Source organism: Odontesthes bonariensis, chromosome 3 (assembly GCF_027942865.1).
Source record: "Odontesthes bonariensis isolate fOdoBon6 chromosome 3, fOdoBon6.hap1, whole genome shotgun sequence".
Taxonomy (NCBI): Eukaryota; Metazoa; Chordata; class Actinopteri; order Atheriniformes; family Atherinopsidae; genus Odontesthes; species Odontesthes bonariensis.
Genome location: NC_134508.1, coordinates 29,641,710 through 29,663,431, shown reverse-complemented (window position 1 = coordinate 29,663,431; position 21,722 = coordinate 29,641,710). Strand labels below are relative to the sequence as shown.

At 38.4% G+C, this 21,722-nt stretch overlaps 1 protein-coding gene across 2 annotated transcripts in view; it reads left to right on the top strand.

Annotated features, from left to right (window-relative positions):
• Positions 1–20,533, top strand: part of LOC142377413 (A-type voltage-gated potassium channel KCND3-like) — a 137,694-nt gene extending 117,161 nt beyond the window's left edge. For both annotated transcript variants that reach the window (XM_075461503.1, XM_075461501.1), the window contains exons 4-7: positions 7,969–8,070; positions 13,893–13,985; positions 15,442–15,701; positions 16,383–20,533. In XM_075461503.1, coding sequence (XP_075317618.1) covers positions 7,969–8,070; positions 13,893–13,985; positions 15,442–15,701; positions 16,383–16,620 — 693 coding nt within the window. In that variant the 3' untranslated portion in view covers positions 16,621–20,533. The remainder of the gene's footprint in view (positions 1–7,968; positions 8,071–13,892; positions 13,986–15,441; positions 15,702–16,382) is intronic.
• Positions 20,534–21,722: the final 1,189 nt, after the last annotated feature.

Below are 21,722 nucleotides of genomic sequence, written 5' to 3'. Positions count from 1 at the left end.
TCACTCAAGAGATATTTCTCCATATAAACATAGCTTCTGAGAGGGGGTTGTGTTAACCTTGTTAGGTTTTGTGGATTTTCTGTTAGAGTTTGTGGTTTTTGTTTTGGATTTTCCAGTATTTTGATTTGATTTAGGTTTTTGACTTTTTGTCCCTAATATTTGGAGTTATTGGTCTTCATGTTCTAGTTTATTCTTTGCTCTGTTTAGTTTCTTGATGTCTTTAACACTTTTTCTATTGTAGTCTGTAACCTTTTCTTTGGTTTAGTTTCTGTGAGGCGTTTGCCTTGCTGTTCTTGCTTTTGTTTTATATTTATATTAGGGCTGAACTATTATGGAAAATAATCTAATTACGATTTTTCGCGCCAATATTGCGATTGTGATGTGATTATTTTTTTAAGGTCTTTTTCTTCTGTATTATTAAACAAAGACAAGCAATACATCATATAGTATGGCCAAAACTATATTACATTAATTTTCAACTGTTCTTTCCTGGAAGACAGACCTCTGTTATGATGACATGAGGTGATGCATGAATTGATGACTGACATTTTTATTTAACAAAACAGTATATTTGAACATACACAATAGTATATTTTGAGCTTACAAACATCTGAGCATAAAGTGCTGACAAGGAACCCTGGTGTAAACATTAAAATGAAAGTCAGTACAATGTGCAGATTGCAGAAATATACATGTAAATATATAAAAAAAATCTGTGGCTTTACCACACTCAGTTTTTCGACATCTGTGAACTGCAAAAAACTCAACAGTTACATTTTATAAAGGCACTTGTGTCTTGGGGGGTGAACTCAGAGGCCAGCTCCTCTGCCTCTGTTAGAGGTGGTGGTGCTGGGCCACCACCCGTTTTACGGGCATCTGCCTTCTTTCTGTTGGCTCAGTAGAAGTCTGTGTTAGTTTAAATAGGCTTAAGTATCTAACAGAACATGATATAGATGAGAACACGTGAAAACAGCATTATGTTGGGGATAAAACAATTGCACAGTGAAATGGCCACTTAATATTTACTTTACAGTGTAAAACATGATCAAAATGAGCCTCCATGCCGAGGTCTCACCTGTTTGACCAGTGTTTTTATATTTCATCTTAAACTGCTGCCAAGTGTGCTTCTCCCCCGCGGGATTGCACCTAAATGAAATAAATGAATAGGCTACCATTCAAGCATTTTCCCCTGTAATATTATTGTGATTGCAAAGGACTAAATTTAAACGTATATGCTTTTGCAGCTGCAGCGGTGCACTTATTTCTAAAAACGGGTTGAAACTCGCCGTATGAGCGCATTAAGATTTCCAATTCGAGGTTGGTGAAAAACGTAGCCCTCCTCTTCCCTGTTGCCATGGTGACTTGTCGAATCGGGGCCTCATTGATGCTCATTGAGTTTGTTGAACCTGCTTTGTGAAATGGACCCCAGTTCTGTTCTTGTGTTTATATTTTAGTCCTGATCTTGGTTCTGTTTCTTGTTTATTCTATGTTTCCCATCCAGTCCCCCCTTTTTGGTTTACTCAGCTCCTCCATACACACATGTCTATAGTTTATCAGTCTCAGCTGCTGTCATTTGTCTCATTAGTCCCTTCAGTATATAAGCTTTTTCTTTTTCCTCAGTCTCTGTCAGGTCTTTGTTGGAGCTACTCTGAAATGTCTCAGTCTTTGGTTTTGCACAAGTTTAGTTTTTGGTTGTCTAGCCTGGCTGTAATTTTGGTTTCAGTTTCAGTCTCAGTCTCTGGTCTGCTGCCTGAGCTTGGGCTCTCAACAAGGTTCCACCCCCAGAAAATTTAACAAACCTTTTGGAAATCTAATCTGAAGATTAGACGAGATGCCTTTTTCCCATTACTTTTTTTTTTAAGGACATAAAGCAAAATAGCATTTTGCATTATCAAAAAAAAAAGAAAACATATCTGGTAAAATAAGACTTCTAGTGCATTTGAAAGTACAACCTAAATTAATAACTGCAGAATAAAAACTTATAAAAGTTGCAGTGGTTAGCAAAAAGTAGCTTTGTACAAGTGTGCATCTTCTAATTTATTAGTCTGATCACTGAAAAATAAAAACTGTTTTTCAGACATGTATTTCTTGATCAGATGCTCCTGTATCTGTCCTGTCTGGCTGGAATGAGTGTGTTCCTTCTGCGTATGCTTTAAAGAGGTGGGGGTAAGGTGACAGGATAAGTTTCCAAGGGATGAAACATCCAAAGTGGTCTATGATGGTCACAACTTTTTTGTTGGAGACTTTTGAAAAGTTAAGGATTGACCTCAAAATGTTTTGAGAGTGATCAAATACTGATCAGTAAATTTAGTGAGCACAACTGTCAATTTTACCCACAGGCTCCTTGTCTGCTCCTGAAAAGAGGACAGAATGAACTAAGCTACGAAGATCCACTTTCACGCTTCACCTTTTTATAGACCCTGAGATACAGAGGCCCGTTGTACCTGCCGCTGAGATTGTGGCTTCATTAGAAGGAGCGACAGAAAGCTTGAAAAATGTTTTGCAGGATATGTCTCCACCAAGCTGATAAAAAATATAGTGGGGAAAACCAAATGTTTTCTTCTTTTGTTATATTTTCTGCACATTAGTCTCTTTTTTTTCAGTGACCATAATCCATAATGATTACCTGTTCAGCTGGAGACAGAGTGGACACAAGTTATCAGATAACTTCAGTTAATATTTTGAGATCCTCAAAAGCAGCCCGACTTGTGAAGGGGTAAAGTCTGCAGTTCAGATAGAGGCATACATAAGGGTATTATATATAATAAATGACAGTTTGGTTCTCTGTTAAGCAATAAATCATATTTACTGCTGATATAATTATATTGATCCTTCTGTGACACCCCCATCAACTATTTGGGGACTTGATTTATTTTTTTATTTTTTTTATTCAGACTAACTGAACTTTCTTCAGATGTTCAGAATAAATTGATGGCTGTTTGGGCTCAGCAGACCTTAAGGGAAGGCTGGGTGCTCAGCAGAATGCCAGTGCGACAAAAATACTGAGCTCTGAGAACTGCTTTTGATCAGTAAGAGGAGCGGGCAACACAAGCAGTGATTACACTTACAAATTTCACTTTTACACTAATTAAAGAAAGAAAGAAGCAGCCAGTGGTCCTCTGTTTCACACTTCAGTTTCACATACACAACACACACATTCACAGCCATGATTATTACGTCTCAGAATTTAGCATTCTTCACACCTTCAGGGGTATCTGGAGTCTGACTGACACTTTTTGAAACATCCAAACTAATTCCATTGCTTTTGATTCATGTCTGGGAAGCAGATATTGCTCTGTCTATCTCCTGTTTCTTGAAATGCATTATCGGGGAAGGAGAGAACGACAGGACAAGGTTAAAGAAATCCCTCACCTTGGGTCCACAAGCAGCTGGACCAGTGGTTTACAGGCATCCTAATATCCTCCACACTTTAGAAAATACCCAGTGCAATTTCTCTTTCATTTCCTGTCTGTCCTCTTTGCTTTGTACTGTCATCGCATCTATAGTTCAAAGGAGTTTTATCTTTTGGCCTCACAGATTGAAATTGTATGTGTGAAAATTTAAACACAAGTCAGATTTTTCTCTCATCCTGTCAAGAATAAAATGTGAATGTTGGCAAGCTGGCTCTGAAATTGAGTTAATTTAAAATTTAGCAGTCAATTGCATAAATTCCAGAGTTTTTCTCAGGCTAAAATAGAGTTATAGGAGTAAACCAGCAATTGGTGATGCATCTCAGTCTAATTCATATTTGCAGCTGTACTTGACTTTATTTTGCATTCATATTTTCCGTAGTTTCCGCATAGCTCTAGTTCTTTCATAGCATTTGTTTTTTTTTCAAGAGGGTTAATGTCAAATCTAACTAGTTTTAAAGTGAGAAATCCTGTTACTGACAGATGTTTTTCCTTCTTTATTTTGATCCTCATTAATTTGAGCTTGCTTGTCTTATCCCTGGTGTTCTGTTCTACATAAAACTCAAATAAAAAACAAATTGAAATGTAAAATTTTATGTGGACTGAATGGAGATGGCAGAGATGAAGGCCAATCTTCACACTCGGAGACTCACAGGCTAAGTACAGGTGTACTCGGGGCTAGTATATAGGAGATTTTGATACAGACTTTTTAAAAGCATTCTTCTAGTCTGCAGATTATATGACTTTGCTGCAGGACTTGCCTATTGTTCATTGCAAAATTGTGTGGTGTCTATTCCTGATTGTACCACCTACTAAATATAGTCTACATAAACCATAAAGATAATTTAGTTAAGCTATGCACTAGGAAGCATATCCTTCAATACACTCCTAGTCTTGAGTGAGATTATTGATACCAGAAGTAAGATTTTTCTCCAGCTGTTGACACAGATTATGTTATACTTGAGATGGTTGCTGGAAACTTATGTCCTCTTGCGTATGTGTAGAGGTACGTCTTTAGCTGGCAGCTGGATGTGGTCTTTGGACTGTGGATTGTGTCTCTTTTCTGGTGATGATTTCTGTCATGGCAGTGAAAACGGACACTACACATGTGGCATCAGTTTAGTCAGTGGGGGCTTTGATGAAGCCTCCAAATGCAAGTTTGGGCTAGGCCAAACATAAGCATCAGAAAATACAATTTAAGAGCTGTTCAAGTGTCACATTTATGGCCAAAACAATTCCACCTATCAAAACAACCTAAAAGGTCATGTGTTCACACCCTTAAATACAACCTTGGGATGTCGCCTTATATTACCTCCCCTACAGATGGCAGCAGGGAAATGCAATACACTAGTTTCCACATCAAAGCAAACATCTCTCTTAAATGTTTCCTTGAACAAGCCACATAATCCTGTTACAGAGGAAGGATGAGGGGCGGATAGTGCGATTACGTGCAGCGCTTTCAATCATGGGACTTAAGTTCAGTGCCTAGATAGACACCTTTTTTTTCACTTCCCAGGTTTTATCAGTAACACAACAACACTTCACTAAAACCGTAAGACATGTGTTGGTATGTGTGCTGTACTTGGGTCAAAATAACAATGAGAGACACAACAACAACTCCTTTTTCTTTCATTAATTTACTCTTCTATTCAAGCGGAACATTTCAGGGGCGTAGAGTAACCCACTTGACTCCACTCTGCCCCTCTCCTCCACAGGATCTGCCTCTTTTGAGATTTGTAAGACTTAATAATAACCCCTTTTTATAGTATGTGAGAGCATTAAGTAAATAGCCGTAAAGCTCAGACCACAAACCAAACTGAATGAAAAATTCTCGACTGGCAATCTTATTATCAAATACTTACATTGCCCTTGTCTCCATCTTGACCACGGACAGCTCCTTCTTTTAGGCACAGTCTGGTTGTGAGTCATGTGTTGAACTGGCCCAAATTGTTAAAACACACCACAGATGTCGTAATTCTGCCATCACTGATGGCCTTAGTGAAGAAAGACTTCACTGTTGCTCCATTCCTCTGTGTTTTGTCAAAATTTCAGCAGCTAACATTAAGAACTGTACCTCATGTGGACAGCATTATTACAGATTTTTCTTTTTGCTTTTATAAATGACTGTTACCTATGCTGTGCTCCTGACTGTTCAAAAAAATGCAATCTTTTAGATTAGTCAGATTTCCTTTTCAGGATATAAAACATTACTCGTAGAGCATTATTAGCTCATTTAATTCTTATGAACAAAATAACTAATGATGAGATTTTAGGTTGATAGCAAAAGAAAAAGAGAGCAAAATAGTATCAGCTTACCTCTTACAAGGTTCAACAAATGTAGCATCATCTGAAGTTGAAATTAGGTGGAGATACAAAAGGAAAAGGCTGGATAACCTTGTAAAGTGATGTATGACACTCATATCAATAAACACTTACAGAGTTGAACAGCACATTTTCAAAACTAGGGGCTCAAATCTAAAGATCACATTGGGCTGGAGACACTGGAAAAAAAGGTGGTACACCCTGGACAAGTCACCAGTACATCACCATGCTGATACGGCTAACTATGTACACTCATTCTCATAGCTGGTTTAGAATTACCAGTTTGGATAACATGCATGCTTTGGAAAGAAACTTGAGGACCCAAATAAATGATTTTGTGGATAAAAATTGGTTTATATGAGAAATCACCAGCAATACCCCAAAGAAATGTTCATCATAGGTTTCTTAAAGGTGCCATGGCATGAAAATAAATGGAGGCTTTTATATATTTTTATAGGCTTTAGTGGTCCCCTAATACTGTATCTGAGTTTTTTTTTCCCAAAATTCTGCCTTGGTGCACAATTACAGCCAGTCCCAAAAATGAGCTTTCCTTAAGATCCTCAGAATGAGCTGTTTAGGGTCTGCTTTGAATGCAAATTAGGAGGAGAAAGGCGGGGCAAAGCGGGGTGTGGAGGTGTGGCCTTACTTACGCCCATGGTACCTTGCGAAATTTTTTGTGAATCACTATGGCACGTAGATGGCACGGCAGCCCTATGCCGTAAAACTAGCGAAACCTGTTGAAATGAGTTTACTTTGACAATATGACGAACTAGTTGGTGAACAACTTTCCTAACACAGTCAAACATCAAGCAAGTGCTACACAAGACACAGCAAGAGGACAAAAAGGCGTGCGTGAAGGGGAAAGCAGAAGTGAGGATTTTGACATTCTCATCTGATTGCTCTGGTTTGCAAAGATGCACGTAGCGCTAGCGCTGGAACCATGAATGAATCCTTATCCTGATGAAATGCACTGAATTTTCGATTCATTGTTCTTCAGCAAGCTTAAAGTAGGGGGTTTTGGTCTAAAATGAGCGAGCTAACCATCTCATGGGCATGCAAACACCTCCAACAGCCCAGTTGGCAGAGATAAGTGCTTGCTAACATGACACACGCATACCTGATGCTATTAGCTGCATAGCTAACGATACAGACACTTTCTTGTATGTAACTATACTGTACATACAGGAAAGCAACACAATTATAGAGCGTTAAATTACTCACTTGTTCGAGGTCTGTAGTTTGGCCAAAGAGAGTTGGTACTGATCCAGGGTTAATTTTCAGACGTTCGCAAGGCCACCTCGGTATTGGCCCAAGTTCTGGAAACATTCGTCGGTGAAATGTTTGGCGCACACATACACAAATCTCTTCGGTTCTGTCGTCACTTTCCCAGAAAAACAAAATCTGTCCACTGGCTCTTTAGAGGTTCTGATGCAGGAGCTCTAAACAGATTTTTTACATCCATGTACAGCGCAATGAGCTGGCCAAAGAGCTGTGGGCGGGGAAAGGCAGTTTTGGCACAGCCATATATGGGCTCTGGGAGGAAACAACCTCAACGTCATATGAGGCAGCTTTCCCGATCAGGCCATCTGCATGGTCACATTGCCTAAGGCGGAGAATTATTTCCATTGCGTGGTTTAGGTCTATCGTCATTTTTAGCCACTGGGGGACCGCAGGTAGGCTAGGGGAACTCATTTTAATGTTAAACAACCTTAAAAAGTGAAAATTTCATGCTATGGCTCCTTTAATACTAAGGCTATATCTTTAGCCATTTTGCTTTATCTGATGTTCAGCCCCTTTGGACAAGCCAGCCCTCAGCCCTTATCATCACTGCTGGTATCATAGTTTAATGTGAGCGAAGATCTGATGTCTGTGAAAAGCTAAAAGTATCAATGCTGTTACAGCAATGTAAATGTACCCATAGACTCCAAATCAAATGTTCAACAATGCCAACAATGCCATATGGGTGTTTTGTGTGGGCTCCCACATACTTTTGGCTACGTACAGTGCAGTAGTGCTCGTTGGTGAGGGCTACAATTCAGGCATAACAGCTACAGCTGTTATTACACTCAGTGAAAATTTCATAATGTGGGAGTTGGAGCAGAACAGGAATTGCTGTGAACATTTTGGTGATGACTTAGCAGACTTTTACTGTAAAAAAAAAAATGCATCAGTTATCCTCTGTGACCTCCTGCCTGCCTTGTTTGATACTGTGACCTCTTCTTCTTCCCACTTCCAGAAAGCCAGGCTATCGAGGATAAGAATAGCCAAGTCCGGCAGCGCCAACGCCTTCATCCTAAGCAAACGGAATGGACTGCTCAACGAACTGCTGGAGCTGACGGTGAGAAAGACCTCTGACCCTCTAAGTCACTCTTAACTGCAAAGTGGGCACGATGATTCCTGGGAGGTTGTGTCAGATGTGCTCATTAAACACGTCAAAGCCAGCAGATTGTATTTACATTTCAGACATTAATGTAATGCTCCTAGTCTAATTATTTCAGTCCACTACAACAACTTCACATCTGAAGCACAAACACACAGATAGCAAAATGCCAACAATTACTGCCACAATTAACGAAAGGACAATTTAAAAGTAATTTAGAGGCTATAAAATAGCAGCAGAAGTTGAAGTCATTACACTCCTGTAGTTACACGGGTTAGTGCTGATAGCAGAGGAGTTATGAATATAATCTTCAGTGCAAGTGTTATCAGTGTAATCACACAAAGTGCCTTTCCTAGTTGTATTTCTGTCGGAGGTTTAATCCATGTGTGTGAAACTGTCAAGAAAAAAAAGGAGAGGTTGTTCTTTATTGCTTATTTAGTAGCCCTTGGTGATAATTAAATGGTAAGTGCATTAAAAGATGCTGGAGTAAACTTTAAAACAACACTACCACTCAATAATAAGACAGTGGAGATGGCAGAGTAACAGAAGGGTAGTCTTAAACTTCAGAGATAGCAAGGCTGTTTCCTCATGACTTTTTTGTTAGGTTAAGTTTGTTATCTTCTGGCTCTGAATCCATCCTTCACTCACAGATGGAACAGTGTAAGTCTTCACATGTGGCTCTCCCCAAGAAAGTTCATAGTTTTCAAAATGCCAAGCTATTTATTATAATTACATACTCTTCAAAGTTCATCTGTGTCCGCCTGAAAACATCAGCCATCTTTTTTATTCATATATTTGAAGCATCTAGCACTGTCCCCCTCTAATTTCACACTTCCCTTAAAAAAATGGGGGAAAAATTTATGTAATCACCATAGAAACATGTTTGGTAATGCATGAGCAAATTGCCCATATCCTTCCCATCAAAACCATCACTCTTACTTTCAGTGACATACTCCGCTCCTTGCAGATGGCTACCAAAATCCATTTGGATCTAATCGAGTCCAGTGTGAAAGCTCATGGGTATCTGGAAATGGTTAGAATTATCATATAAATGCCATCTGTGAGTGCTGAGCGAGCCCCATCCCTCTGTGTCAGTGATGAGGCTGCCACAGTCCTGGTGCATCAAATTACAGTAGTGTCACTGCTGACAGTCAGTCAGTGGAACTACATGGGTCTGGGTTGAAAGTGAGTGGGCATATATGACAAAATGACTGGTTCTCTCACAGCTTATAGCTAGATAAGAAGTTCACCGCGGGTCTGTTTGCTTCTGGGCATTTTTATTCTTTGACAGCAATTTATTTGTAACACAAATCAGAAGCTTGTTTTCACAGAGGGGGATTTATTGATTATGCTGTCAAGTTTGATTATAATCCTACATAAGAGGCCATTACAGCTTTATCCCCCTGAATGCTGATACCAATTGTTAATTTTCTCATGTGTGAGTCCCAGGACTGTCCCTCTGCCTGTATGTTTTCATTGCCTATTTGCAGACAGATGAAGTGCTACCCATGATTTATTTGTTTGTTAATTCAAACGGGTCTGTTGTTCATCAAGGACTTGCATAAGCCTTTATTTCCATTAATCTGATGACAATGGATCGTGTCAGTGTCTTGTTCCAACAAGCAACCTGGTCTTTTTATTTTAAAAAGGGGGGGCAGCAGTTTTACTAGTCAGGCTCAATGACATGTACTCATCATGTTCATGTTTGAACTGATACAGTCACTTTAACGGATCGGCACGCACAACGGAGATTGGTTAGTTTGGTGTAAGATCTGGAAGGAGTCTGACATATTGTGTCAGTAATCGAATAAATCAAGCTCTGTGTCGATTCAAGTGGGCAAGTAGTCTGCGTTGGTCATAAATCCCTTTCCGTCCAGTCGTTCAAGACCTCAGTTTGTCCCACCCAGTTAGCTCAGTTAATATGATTACATATCAGCTTCACAATTAACTGGTGAATGGTCTGCATTTGAACATCCTTAGCCAGGTTCTACCAAGTGCTTTACATCCTGTTTCCAAATCACTCATTCACAAACACACCATAGTGGCAGAGCTGCTGTCCAAGGTGGTCAACTGCCACTGGAATAACTTTGGGTTCAGTACCATCAGATATCTAACCTTGGAGTAATGAACAATTTGCTTGATCAACTGAGCCATGACCATTAACTGTTCTCCTTGTTCCTTCTTTGTTTAATCAAATCCAGTTAACTAGTCAGCTATAACACGGTAGCTTATTTCACATTTTGTTTCTAAAAATCTAAGCAAACTGCCTCCTGCTCTGAGGTGTATCAGTGGCAGATCAACTCTGGCTGCTTGTTCCACCTCTCTACTTTCGCACTTAACATGATGCGCAATGAAAGTGCATCAGTTTCAGCTTGAGAGGCATTTGTGAAAGAGGCTAATGAAGCTTCCACGTCTGTATACGACATATTTGAATTAAAGTTAAGGAAAGTAAGATCTCCCCTTATCCTCGACGGTTTGAGACATTAGGGACAGTCATTTTTCCAGAGCGCCACTGGTGAAGAGTCACAGATTTATGTAACATGACACACGAAAACATGCCTGTCAGGTTTCACAAATGTGACTGTGTGCTCCGACAAAATAACATCGCTATTCAAACTTTTCTACTTCATAGTTTTCTCTCATATTGTTAGACACACCACCAAAACAATTAACACCAAGTGAGAAATTGTAAAGTTTTGATTAACTGATTTTATTTGACTGAACATATGCCTCTGTGCTGCAACCAGTTTTGAAAGTAAAATGTTTTCAATTCTTACTTGATACAGAAATCCAGAAGCAAAACAATATTGCCCTTCCTTTTCCGTATTTCCTTGGCGCATACAGTTTTTGTTGCAGCACACCAATTTATTTCAGTGGATTTCAGGTTGGGACACTTTGGCATCAAGTCTCTACATAGACCTATTGAATGTGCAGAGTAGGGATTTTTTTTTTGTTGTTGTTGTTTTTTGATGAAATAAACAAGGTCTAAAAAAAAATACCTCATCTTTACGTTGTCACATATCTCTCCAAAAGTTGCACACATCAGTCAGTATTGCTGTTGCCTTCACAGATAGTTACCTATGCTATGTGCACCAATACAACTGTACCATCAATGATGCTGGTCTTTGAGAGATGTGCTTATAACAAGCCAAAAGGTAGATCTCTGTCACTGTATAAAAGAATTTCAAATTTTGAAAGGCTGTTTGTATTTCTGGACCTTACATATTTATACTTTTTCTCACGTGCACCACAGAATCTGTCATGTCTGTGGGTTTTTTGCCACATTTTTAGTTTCTGTTTCTGTTTTTGCCATGTTTTAGTTTTTCCATGTCTTAGTTTAGTTAAGTTTTAGGTTCAGGTCTTGTTTTTAGTTTTGCCATGATATGCCACCTTTTTCCTCAGTCTTTCTCCTGCCCTGCCATCAGCTGCACTCACTCACCAATCACCCTCCTCAGTATTTAGTTTCCAGGTTTCCCCATGCACTCTGTCAGATCCTTGCACTTTCACGCCACGTCTTCTTGTTAAAACCTAGCTAAGTATTTTCATGCCAAGTCAAGTCCTTTGGGGTTTTTTTTGTCACAGTCATGTTTTGCTTTCACATTCTCATTTTTGTCATCTGGCTTTGTGTTGTAGAAATAATAAATCAAGTTTTGCTTTCACTTCTGAAGTCCGCATCCGTGTCCTTCTACCTAACCCCACCTGACCCCACCTAATCTGTCCTTCCAAATAACTCAGCTTCTCAGGGATGCTGTCTTTTTGTACCCAGTCAGCCAGGTGTTCTTTTTTTTTTTTTACCACAACACTGCTTTTCCAGTCTTTTTAAAAATATAAGTTGCACTAAAGTCAAAATGAGCGTCCATATATTTTTAGAAAAAATTGCAAAATTTCTTTATTATTTTTGATTAAATACAACATTTAACTGACTTGTAAATCCCTCTGTTTTTCTTTCAATGTTACATACCGTCACAAGCTTTTAGAAACCAGCATTGGTCAGGGGGCATTTTGATTGCCGAAGAGTTAAGATTCATATTGAAAAAATATGATTTAACTTTTGAGCCTAGCACAAAAGCTTTCACACAACACATGTTTTTGTATTCAGCATGTTTAGAAATAGAACACACAGCTACAGGAAGACCCACATTTGGAGGGATTTACTGACTACCATGTTGCAACTTAAGCTTTGCCATGTGACTACACACAGCTCTCCAGAAGTCTTTACCTTACAGTAACGTCCATCAAATCCAAAGATACTGAACCTCATCCCAGACCAGGCTATCAAAGCTGATTTTAACCATCCATCTCCGAGCAAGACTGAAAATTAATCAGATATTAAAGCAACAGAACATTGGGTTAGTAACTTTAATTTAGTTTCAAAGTGAAATCCATCGCATTACTCACTAGAAAATGAGTCTTTTACAATATGTGAGGATCATCAGTCAGATAAAAATATAACTAAATCCTACAAATACCGGTCCTGCATAACTTCCCCAGAACTTCTTGTCACACCGATCCACTGATAAAACTTGTCCTGAAGGCGTAAGGTTAGAGATCTTAACATAGATTTGTGCATGTTGTTTAAATATTGTTAAAACATCATGTAAAATCAAATATTCTGTGATGAATATAATCGTGCTCTGGGAATGTTTGTGTACAAACTTAATACTGTATGTACTTTGAATTTTCACATATATAATTTACTAAGCCAAAAATTTGATTTCTTATCAACTAATATCTGTGATACTGTAAATTGTTTATTTTAATTTTGTTATATTCTATCTATATTGAACAGAAAACCCAGGACAAATTAAAAAGTTAGATGTTCTGCACTTCACAGAAAGGTTAATATGATAGGGTCATATTCATATTTCATATTGAAATCCTGAAAATGTGCTTCTTTCTTAGTATGAAGGATTCTGAAACTTTTAACCTTTAGGTCTCTGTCTGTATTTAAAAAGTGTACATTAATTTCTGCTGCACGGCAGATCCACACATGAAGACCAGATTAGAAAGCTCTCTGCTCTCCAGCCCACATAAATGTATTGTTCATGCTCCTGGAATCAATGAGAGTACTTGGGCTGGACCGCCTCCCATCCAAATCCTCAGAGTGAAAATGCACGCTTGGGGATAGAATTAATTTATTTTCACTTTTCATGTTATTTGGCAATTCTGATTACTTTGAGGCTAAGCTTTATTTGAGGCTTAGCTTTGAAAACAAGTTCCGTTTGGAGAAATCCCAACAAAAGGTTCCATAAGTTTTTCTCACACTGTTGTTTTTTCTCTTTTAGACATCAATAACTATTCGGCTGCCTGAAACATCAAATAACATGGTGATACCGTTTTAGATCATTTAGAGCTGGCAGTAACACATCTTTGGAATTTGTTATTTGTTCAGTAAACGATATTTTGCTGCTGCTTACATCCAAACAAATTATAAACCAACATGTATTCAGACCGAGCGGAAATGTGGACCATTACATAACTACGTAATTGGTAAAAAGGACCTGAAAGCAAACAGCAGAAGTAGTTGGCTATCTGCTCATTGCAGACATGAGTGAAATCAACAAGCAAAAAGGAAGATAATTCTACTGTAACTGGACGACATGAAGCAGCATGAAAACATCACATCACTGACTTTTCATTACTGATGACGAAGTTATGCCATTTCTGGCTCCCTGTGCAGAGTGAACTATTGACCAGCAATGGCTGGAATAATTTGGCAACACCTATCTGCTATCTGTGTGTGCATGCATTTGTGGGCTTTTATGTGTGTTGTTACTCAGGGTACAGAAGAGGACGAGCAGAAGCTGACAAAGTCCACCTCTCTGATAGAGAGCCAACACCACCATCTACTGCACTGTCTGGAGAAAACCACTGTGAGTGATTGTTTCCCTCGATTAACTTTAAATGCTCAATGCCACTATCTCTGTTTTTACACTCTTACACTAGTAAATCAGCACTAATTAAGATGGAAGTATGCAAAAGTGTAAAAATCCAAGAGACATATCACAGTAAGATTTCATAACTCTACTGAGTGACAAGTGATGACCATTTTTTTAATCTTCTAATGTTACCTTGTTGAAAGCTTGGACTTGGCACAGACCAACGCTTTAAGTGCAGATCTAAAAGGAAAATTTGAGGGAATTATACCGCTGTTAGATAGGTCTCTCTCTCTCTCTCTCTCTCTCTCTCTCTCTCTCTCTCTCTCTCTCTCTCTCTCTCTCTCTCTCTCTCTCTCTCTCTCTCTCTCTCTCTCTCAATCCAAAGCTGTCAAAGGCAAGACAAAAGTGCTTTGTAAACAATACCTCAAAATATTTGCATGTCAGTTTGGAAGTTTTCATGCGACATGATGGGGCTGTTTGAGAAGAAAAGAGATGCTCTGTTTCAAGAATTTTTGTTGTTTAACACTAAAATATAAAATCAGATACTTGTCAAATATAGTGGCAGTGATCGAGCGTACATTGTTAAAGCTTTCAGTTTTAGTTGGTTTGAGCCCTGTGATGGACTGGTAACCTGGTAGGCTTCAGTCACTTCACTGTCCTGAAAAAATAGTGATTTTTTTTTTTGAAGTGTGATAGGCCAAAGTTTAATTTTTATAGAGTTCGGTTGTCGTTCTTTGACTCAGCATCTGTCCAACTTGGCTCCAGTGTACATCTGATCCAGCAAAGTAAGAACTTGCTGAGTTTTAAACACAGCAGAAACCCAAACTACACCTGTATGCTTTGCCAAACCTGGAGTCTGAGCTGCTGACTGTTTATCATGAGGCCCACAAAGACAAAGTGTGTCTCACAACTTCCCAGCATGTACTGGGGCAGAGAAATTTCTCCCTGTAAAAACAATTATACCTTTGTTGCTGTGCTGTTTGGCTATTGTGATTTTCAGTTTATCCACTAGTGCGCATATTCCCAAATTGTTGCCTGTGCAGTCATTGTGAGTGAAAGTCACAACATTCTTCATGTTAAATTTAAGTTTCAGTGACTTCTACATGAATATTAGTGATTTCTACAACGCACAGCAACCTAATACAAAATCAGAAGTGCTGTGTAATGAGGGTTCAAGTTGTCTGGTGACTTTAATTCATACAATGACGGCCCTAATGTAGAGGTTGCTGTCTTGTCTTTTTGCTGTGTTGAACTTTCAATGCTACTGGATCTGTGAGCCAAAATACTAAAATAAGAATATGTGTGATTCTTTCAGTGGTGAGTTATACAATATTTTTTCCATCGTTACTTTAAGTTAGATTTTATTTAGAAAAGGATTTATCACTCAAGTCGCCCGACTATGATGATACATTTATTTGCTGTTTCTGCTCTCTTCTTGTATTTTCTTCAGGCTCATGAGTTTGTGGACGAGCATATGTACGAACAGAATTGTTTAGAAACAGCATTGGAGACCTATCCGTCACGCAGCCCCTCTATAGCCAGCCATGACAGTCTTGAAGTAGCCTGCTGTGGTCGGAGGGGAAAGGGGAACACTCATCTGCCCAACGCCAGCCTACCCCCAGCCCCTCCTGTCCCCACACACCAGGGCCCGCTGCAGGAGCTCAGTGCCATCCACATACAGTGTGGTGGCCCCCTGCCACACACCACCAGGTGAAACTTACTCAGCAGAAACACACCAACATGAGAGCATCAGCAGGGGCTGGGAATCAAAGCCATTTGGAAATAAGACTTGGAAATTTACAATAATGTAATATATATAAGGAAGATGGGTCTAAATTGAAGGTTGGCAAAATCCTCAATACCCAAAAAAGCACTAGAGGGCAGTGGTGGACCTTTGTAACATAAAACCCCTCCATGTTGAAGGAATGGCTGCATGGATGTACATGCATGTTCGGTTAATTGGTGATTCTAAATTGTCCGTAGGAGTGAGTGTACATGGTCCAGTTTGTCTCTGTGGCCTACCTTAAAATGCAGTACCACTGACAATCACAAACTCCCATTTAAGAAAAATAAATTTAAAGAAATTTAAGCATTAACTTCTCTCATGTTGATATATTTTCCCCAGGGGCCATTAACAGGATTCACCTGGATTACCTAAGTTTACAATTAAGTAAAAGACAAAAGCAGGAATTCCTCAAATCTGTGACACTGTTATTGGAGTAAATATGCTAGATTTCACTAAATTACTTCATGTGACTGGCTGATGCATTCTCTTTGATAAACAATTTTCTGTTGATCAGCTAATTCATGTATAAACTACTTGTTGCAGCTTTAATCTTTCTATTGCAGATTCTTTACACAGTCATGGTGTGTTTGTCCCTTCTTTAACAGCCGTTCAAACCTCAACTTTAAAACCGATGACGGCAGCAGGATCAACAGCAAAAGTGGCCGCATCACCACAGCTATCATCAGCCTCCCAACACCACCTGCTTTAACCCCTGACGGCGATGGTCTTCATGGGCCGCCACAGCGGAGGCCGCCCCCGCCTCCAGCTCACCCAGCAGCCCCGAGCATCCAGACCACAACAAGCTCCGCTGGCGTCAACATTGTCAAAGTCTCAGCTCTGTGACACTCAGGCTGGTCGATGTAACTCAGCTAGGCAGAAGGAAAAGGAAAGAAGAGGAGGAGGGAGCAGGTAAAATAACATTAATGGACACACTGTCGCCCCTTGCAAAGGGTCAACGGCAAGAGAGGTGTACTCCAGAATTATGGAGACTTCACTAGTGGACTTTAGATATATGGAACTGAGAATTACACTCTTGTCATGTTGTGTATGTACTGTAGATAAGGAGAGATTTGCTGCATTTCTAATAGTTTCTAACAGCAGTGCAGATGTTTTACAGCTCATACTGTGGAAAAAGAATGAAAGACATTGTGCAATTAGCCTAAACTTTACCACAGGCTGATGACAACCACAAATTGACAGTAAGTTTATAGTGAATTCACAGTGAAAATGATTATTTGTTGACCTTAAATACTGATGAAAGACAAAGATGTTGATTGTGTTTACTGGAATTTGTTTAGTCTTGTTTGTGTTACGTGTTAAGAATAGAATTGAAAAAAAAAAAAGAGATTTCTTTACAGCATCATTTGAGAAGTGACGGTATCCAAAGCTACTAATGTCATCATTGAATTGTGTGTTTTATGTGTCAGACTGAAAAAAGTGGTCCTGCCAAGTTTAAGGCTCAAAGAGGGTTTTAGTTACATCACAGTGGTTCTCAATCTAATGGTGAAAAAAAAAAAAAAAGAAGAAAAAGAACCCGAGCTCATTACAAAACTGCTTTGAAGTGAATTATTGATATTTTGATAAAAGCACAAGGCTTGAGTTTCTTTGTATACATCTTATTCTGCATCATGCACAGCAGCTAAAAAGACCAATCCCAGCCATGCTTTCCCTCTTCCTCCCTGTGCTACTTAGACACACACCTATTTGTTTATTTGTAGCTGATATTAGCAAATATTACTCAAATTCAAGAAAAGGATTTGTTTTATTATTTGGTTGAATAGTTTTCTGCAAATGAAGATAATATAATATTTTTTATATTATCATGAATATATAAGTCTGACATGTAATACTATAAAAAGTTAAAAGATGCTTATAACCTTTATAATTATCAACAGAATGTGAATCAATACCAGCTATGATGCTAAGTTAATGGCTATATATGACATTACAGAGATTACAACCCTTAATCAATCATGTTGAAGGGCAGGTTGCCAGTGGATGAAACCATAAACACAGTGATGGCAGAGGCCTCATCGTGTGACCACTGGAGAGTACAATTGGGGTTCAGGGGGGTGAGCTGCCTAGCGTTGGTTTGTTATTAGCCTCAGCAACTTCTGCTGTTCTACAGCCACCTCCACACTTCGTCCTTTTTCTCCATCTCCTGACCACGTGCATCGAGTGATCCTGAGGACCGGAGGCCAGGGCTTTGTTCAAATACTCCACTCATTCACTACATAGTGCACTGCAAACTAATCACGTAGCACCAAAAGTAGAGTACAGAAAATGTACTCTACCTCAACCTAAAAAGACCATCATGCATTGCGACCTTGGTGTATGCTAATCTCAAAGATTTGCATGGTAATGTAATTTCCTTGCCCGTTAAGAATGCCTTAAGGGGTAAAGGTAATAGTAAACCCACAAAAAAGTCCATATGCTGCTGAAATTAATGACAAAAATTTACAGGAAGATTTCCACATATTGCACTTTTGAAGTATTAGCGAGTATTTACAGTGGTAATTGGTGTAAGTGGGGATGATTCCACATAAAAAACACAATACCCAAGTTAAATGGCAAGAAGAAAAAAGTATCCAAAAGAAAAGAAATGGACTTCTAAAGGTCTGTAGTCATTTTTAAGGGTAGATACACACTGTTGTTATTATAAATAATAACATATAACAGGTTCTTATAATAATTTTGAAAGAACCTGTTACAATATTTCAATGGACTGTAGTATGGAGGAGTGAGCATGATGTAACATCTCAAAGTTTAGTTTCAATGGTTTCAACAACAGGTGTAGTGCCACACCCACTGCCAGTGGATGTCAGCGCTCACCTCAATTACACTTGAAATATTTTTAAGGTTTGATCAATGAGTTATAAGGTTAGTTTTGTCTTTTTCTTCGGCAGAAAAACATTAAACAACAGGTGCATTTGAATTATTGGATGGGTGCTCTGTCCCTTTTTTAATGTCTACATGGCTTTTTTTTGCTACTTTTCACTAATATTAAAAGTTCAGAAGAGAAAAATATATATAATATTAATAATCGTGTGTGTTGTCTTATGCCAGAATGGTTGAGCACTACTGTGATATCAAATGGCTGTATGAACTCATACAGAAATGGAGCAAATTTATGTCTTTTAAAGTTCCTGTATGTAACTTTTTGGATGATCCATATGCGGAAATGCAATATGATGTTCCAAACTATGCTGCCATTTTATAAAAATAAAAAACATGAGCCATCTAAAAACTGAGCCAAAATGCAAAAACTCCTTATGGTTTGACATATTTTGCTGCCATATTTCTACAAAAGCCCAGAGCAGACAAACCAAAACTGGCTGCGGAGCGTTTCTTTCCCAGCCACCGTAGTGTCTCCAACATCTGCAGAAAGAGCAGTTAGTACTTCAGCTGGCTGCAGTCTGTACTGAAGTTGGGCCTTTAAACTACAAGTCAAACTTAAAAGATTCTTGAAAATCTGTTTAAAAGAGTTTGTAAATAAGGGGAAAACGTGGTTGTTTAGAATGAAATTTCACTTGGAGCATCCATCCAGGAATCTTGGGAGAAAAAAAGCGAATGATATTAGAGACAAAACTGTGTCTGTAGTTCTCTGTATTATCGTTCCTTTATCATGGAATTATTTGGTTATTAAACTATCTTACTAACATTTATTTAGGAGCCCAAGTTTATGTCACTGATGAAGAAATTATCTGCTTTTTTTTTATACAACCAAACAGTTAAAACAATGAAAAGTTTACGAAAGAATAAGCCACTGTGACCTGACAAGTTCAAGTCAAATCCACTTACTGCCTTTTTCAAGGTTTTGAACCACTTAGACATTTTTTTTTAAATGTTTGCAAATTGTTTGCCAACTCGAACAAGAAGCTCTTTAACTGCTCATTAAATTGAATGATAGCAGCACCTGAGTGTCCTGACTCTTGAGATAGGAATGATTTGCTGAATCAGTACATCAAAGACTCCAAAGAAAACCAACGCTTAAGATTTAGATTCTTAACATAAAAAATCAATTATGAAGAGTCTCAAAGATGCTCACAAGGTGGCAGCAAAGATGAACCCCAGTTTTTGGCCTCAGTTCTGATTTCTGTACGTACCTGCTGCACGTTGTCGCTCATTTGAACTGTTGTTTCGACTAGTCTGTGACTATTTGCCGAGTGTGATAAAGTTATTTGTGTCAAAGGAGCATAGTGTTTATTTGTCTTGGCTTCTTTCTTTTGCTTAAGTGGAACCTGATGATTTAACTCTGTGTTTTTTCAATCATGAAGCGTGTTCTTGCTGTATTGGTAAAATTTGAGTTGCATTTGTCATGTTTTTCAACCAAGATGAAAGTATTGTGCCAAAATAATAATTTTTCCATCCTCTGTAAGAACAAGAAAGATATATGCTGCTTTACAGAACATGAGAAACTCTTTAGATATGTTTTCCTCTTCCTGTTATTGTTTTAAATGATCAAGCATCATTCAGTCGTGGTGTTCAAACTTGAGTCTCGGTCACCGCTGAAACAGTATCTGCGCATTAGGGCTTTTTGCAGTTTTATACACCACCTTCACCACCTTTCACACTAAAGTGAAAATGGGTCACCTCTGAAAAGTCTTGGCATTGGTGTTTGTGTTGTTTCTTATCTTTTCATCCTTTTGAACTGAGCTTTTCCGTCTGTTTGCTGTGTATACAAGTTTCTGTCAGTTTGTTTGTTATAACAACTATGAAGTGTCAGATAGAAATTAAAATCTGCCACAACGTTCAAGTCTTATCTTTCTTCTTTCTCCTGAAAGAAAAGAATTCATTAGATGAACACTTACTAAACATGACACCTGCTCATAACCCCATTATAGGCCGTAGTTATAAACCTATCCTAAACCTTTTTAATGAATGTATAGGTACTCGTCATGCTACATAAGATATCTTAAAGTTAAGACTTCTATTCCCATAAAAAAAAAACTTGTGCTTGTCTTTGCATTACTTTAGCATTTGTTGTGTGCATTAAGAAGTATCTATCAAACACATTTTCAGTATACCTTTATCAAACTATCAATACTGTTTGAATAAAAGAAATAAATCACCATTTCATTGAACCTATAGTTCGCTAAGAAATCAGATCTCCTGGGATTTTAAGTTTCCTTTCGAGAGTGTCAAGCGGCAGCTTGATTAGCACTTATTGCACAATTGTATAGAAGTATAGATAAACAGTACACATGCAGGATAAATTACAGAGATGAAACAAATAAACTAAACTAAAGGACATAGAGTTATGGACTAAAGAAATAATATTTAAGCTATGGTTCTTGATGAACAAACCAATGTTTTTCCTCTCTTTTCCACATGAAGAATTGACAGCATTTAAATGATTAACTTCATGCACTTCTTATGTCTATGTTTAAGAAACATAGTTTTGTGCTCCTTACAGCAGATAATACATTTCATCACAAGCTAATAATTGTGGACGATTTTTATTTCAGATTTTTCTCCGGGTTGGCACATTTGTTATGAAACTGAATAAAGACTAGTTTATGCCAAATAACATTTTGGGATCTAATACTGCGTTTAATGTCAAACCACAAACCGCAGCCGTCACATACAGGATAAAACTCATCCTCTTGTGTGCACTAAGCATCTTAAAGAGGAAAAGATGGAGAACATGAAAATGAGTGAAAAAACTAAATGCCGTAACACGATGCACAATGTTCCGAGACACCTCTTTCATCTGCTGAACCAGGTGTTTTGCTGTCAGCTCACTCACAGCCACATGTGCGATTCTGACAATCTTTTGTAGTTTAAAACCCGTAATTAGTGGTTGTTTTGCTGACATCATCGCACAGAAGGACAGCATGAGTCAAACACATTGACTAAGTCTGCATGGAGATAAACACCCACATATCCAACTGCTTCAAATAAATCTTGAAATGGCTCAAACATCACAAACTAGAAGAGATAAA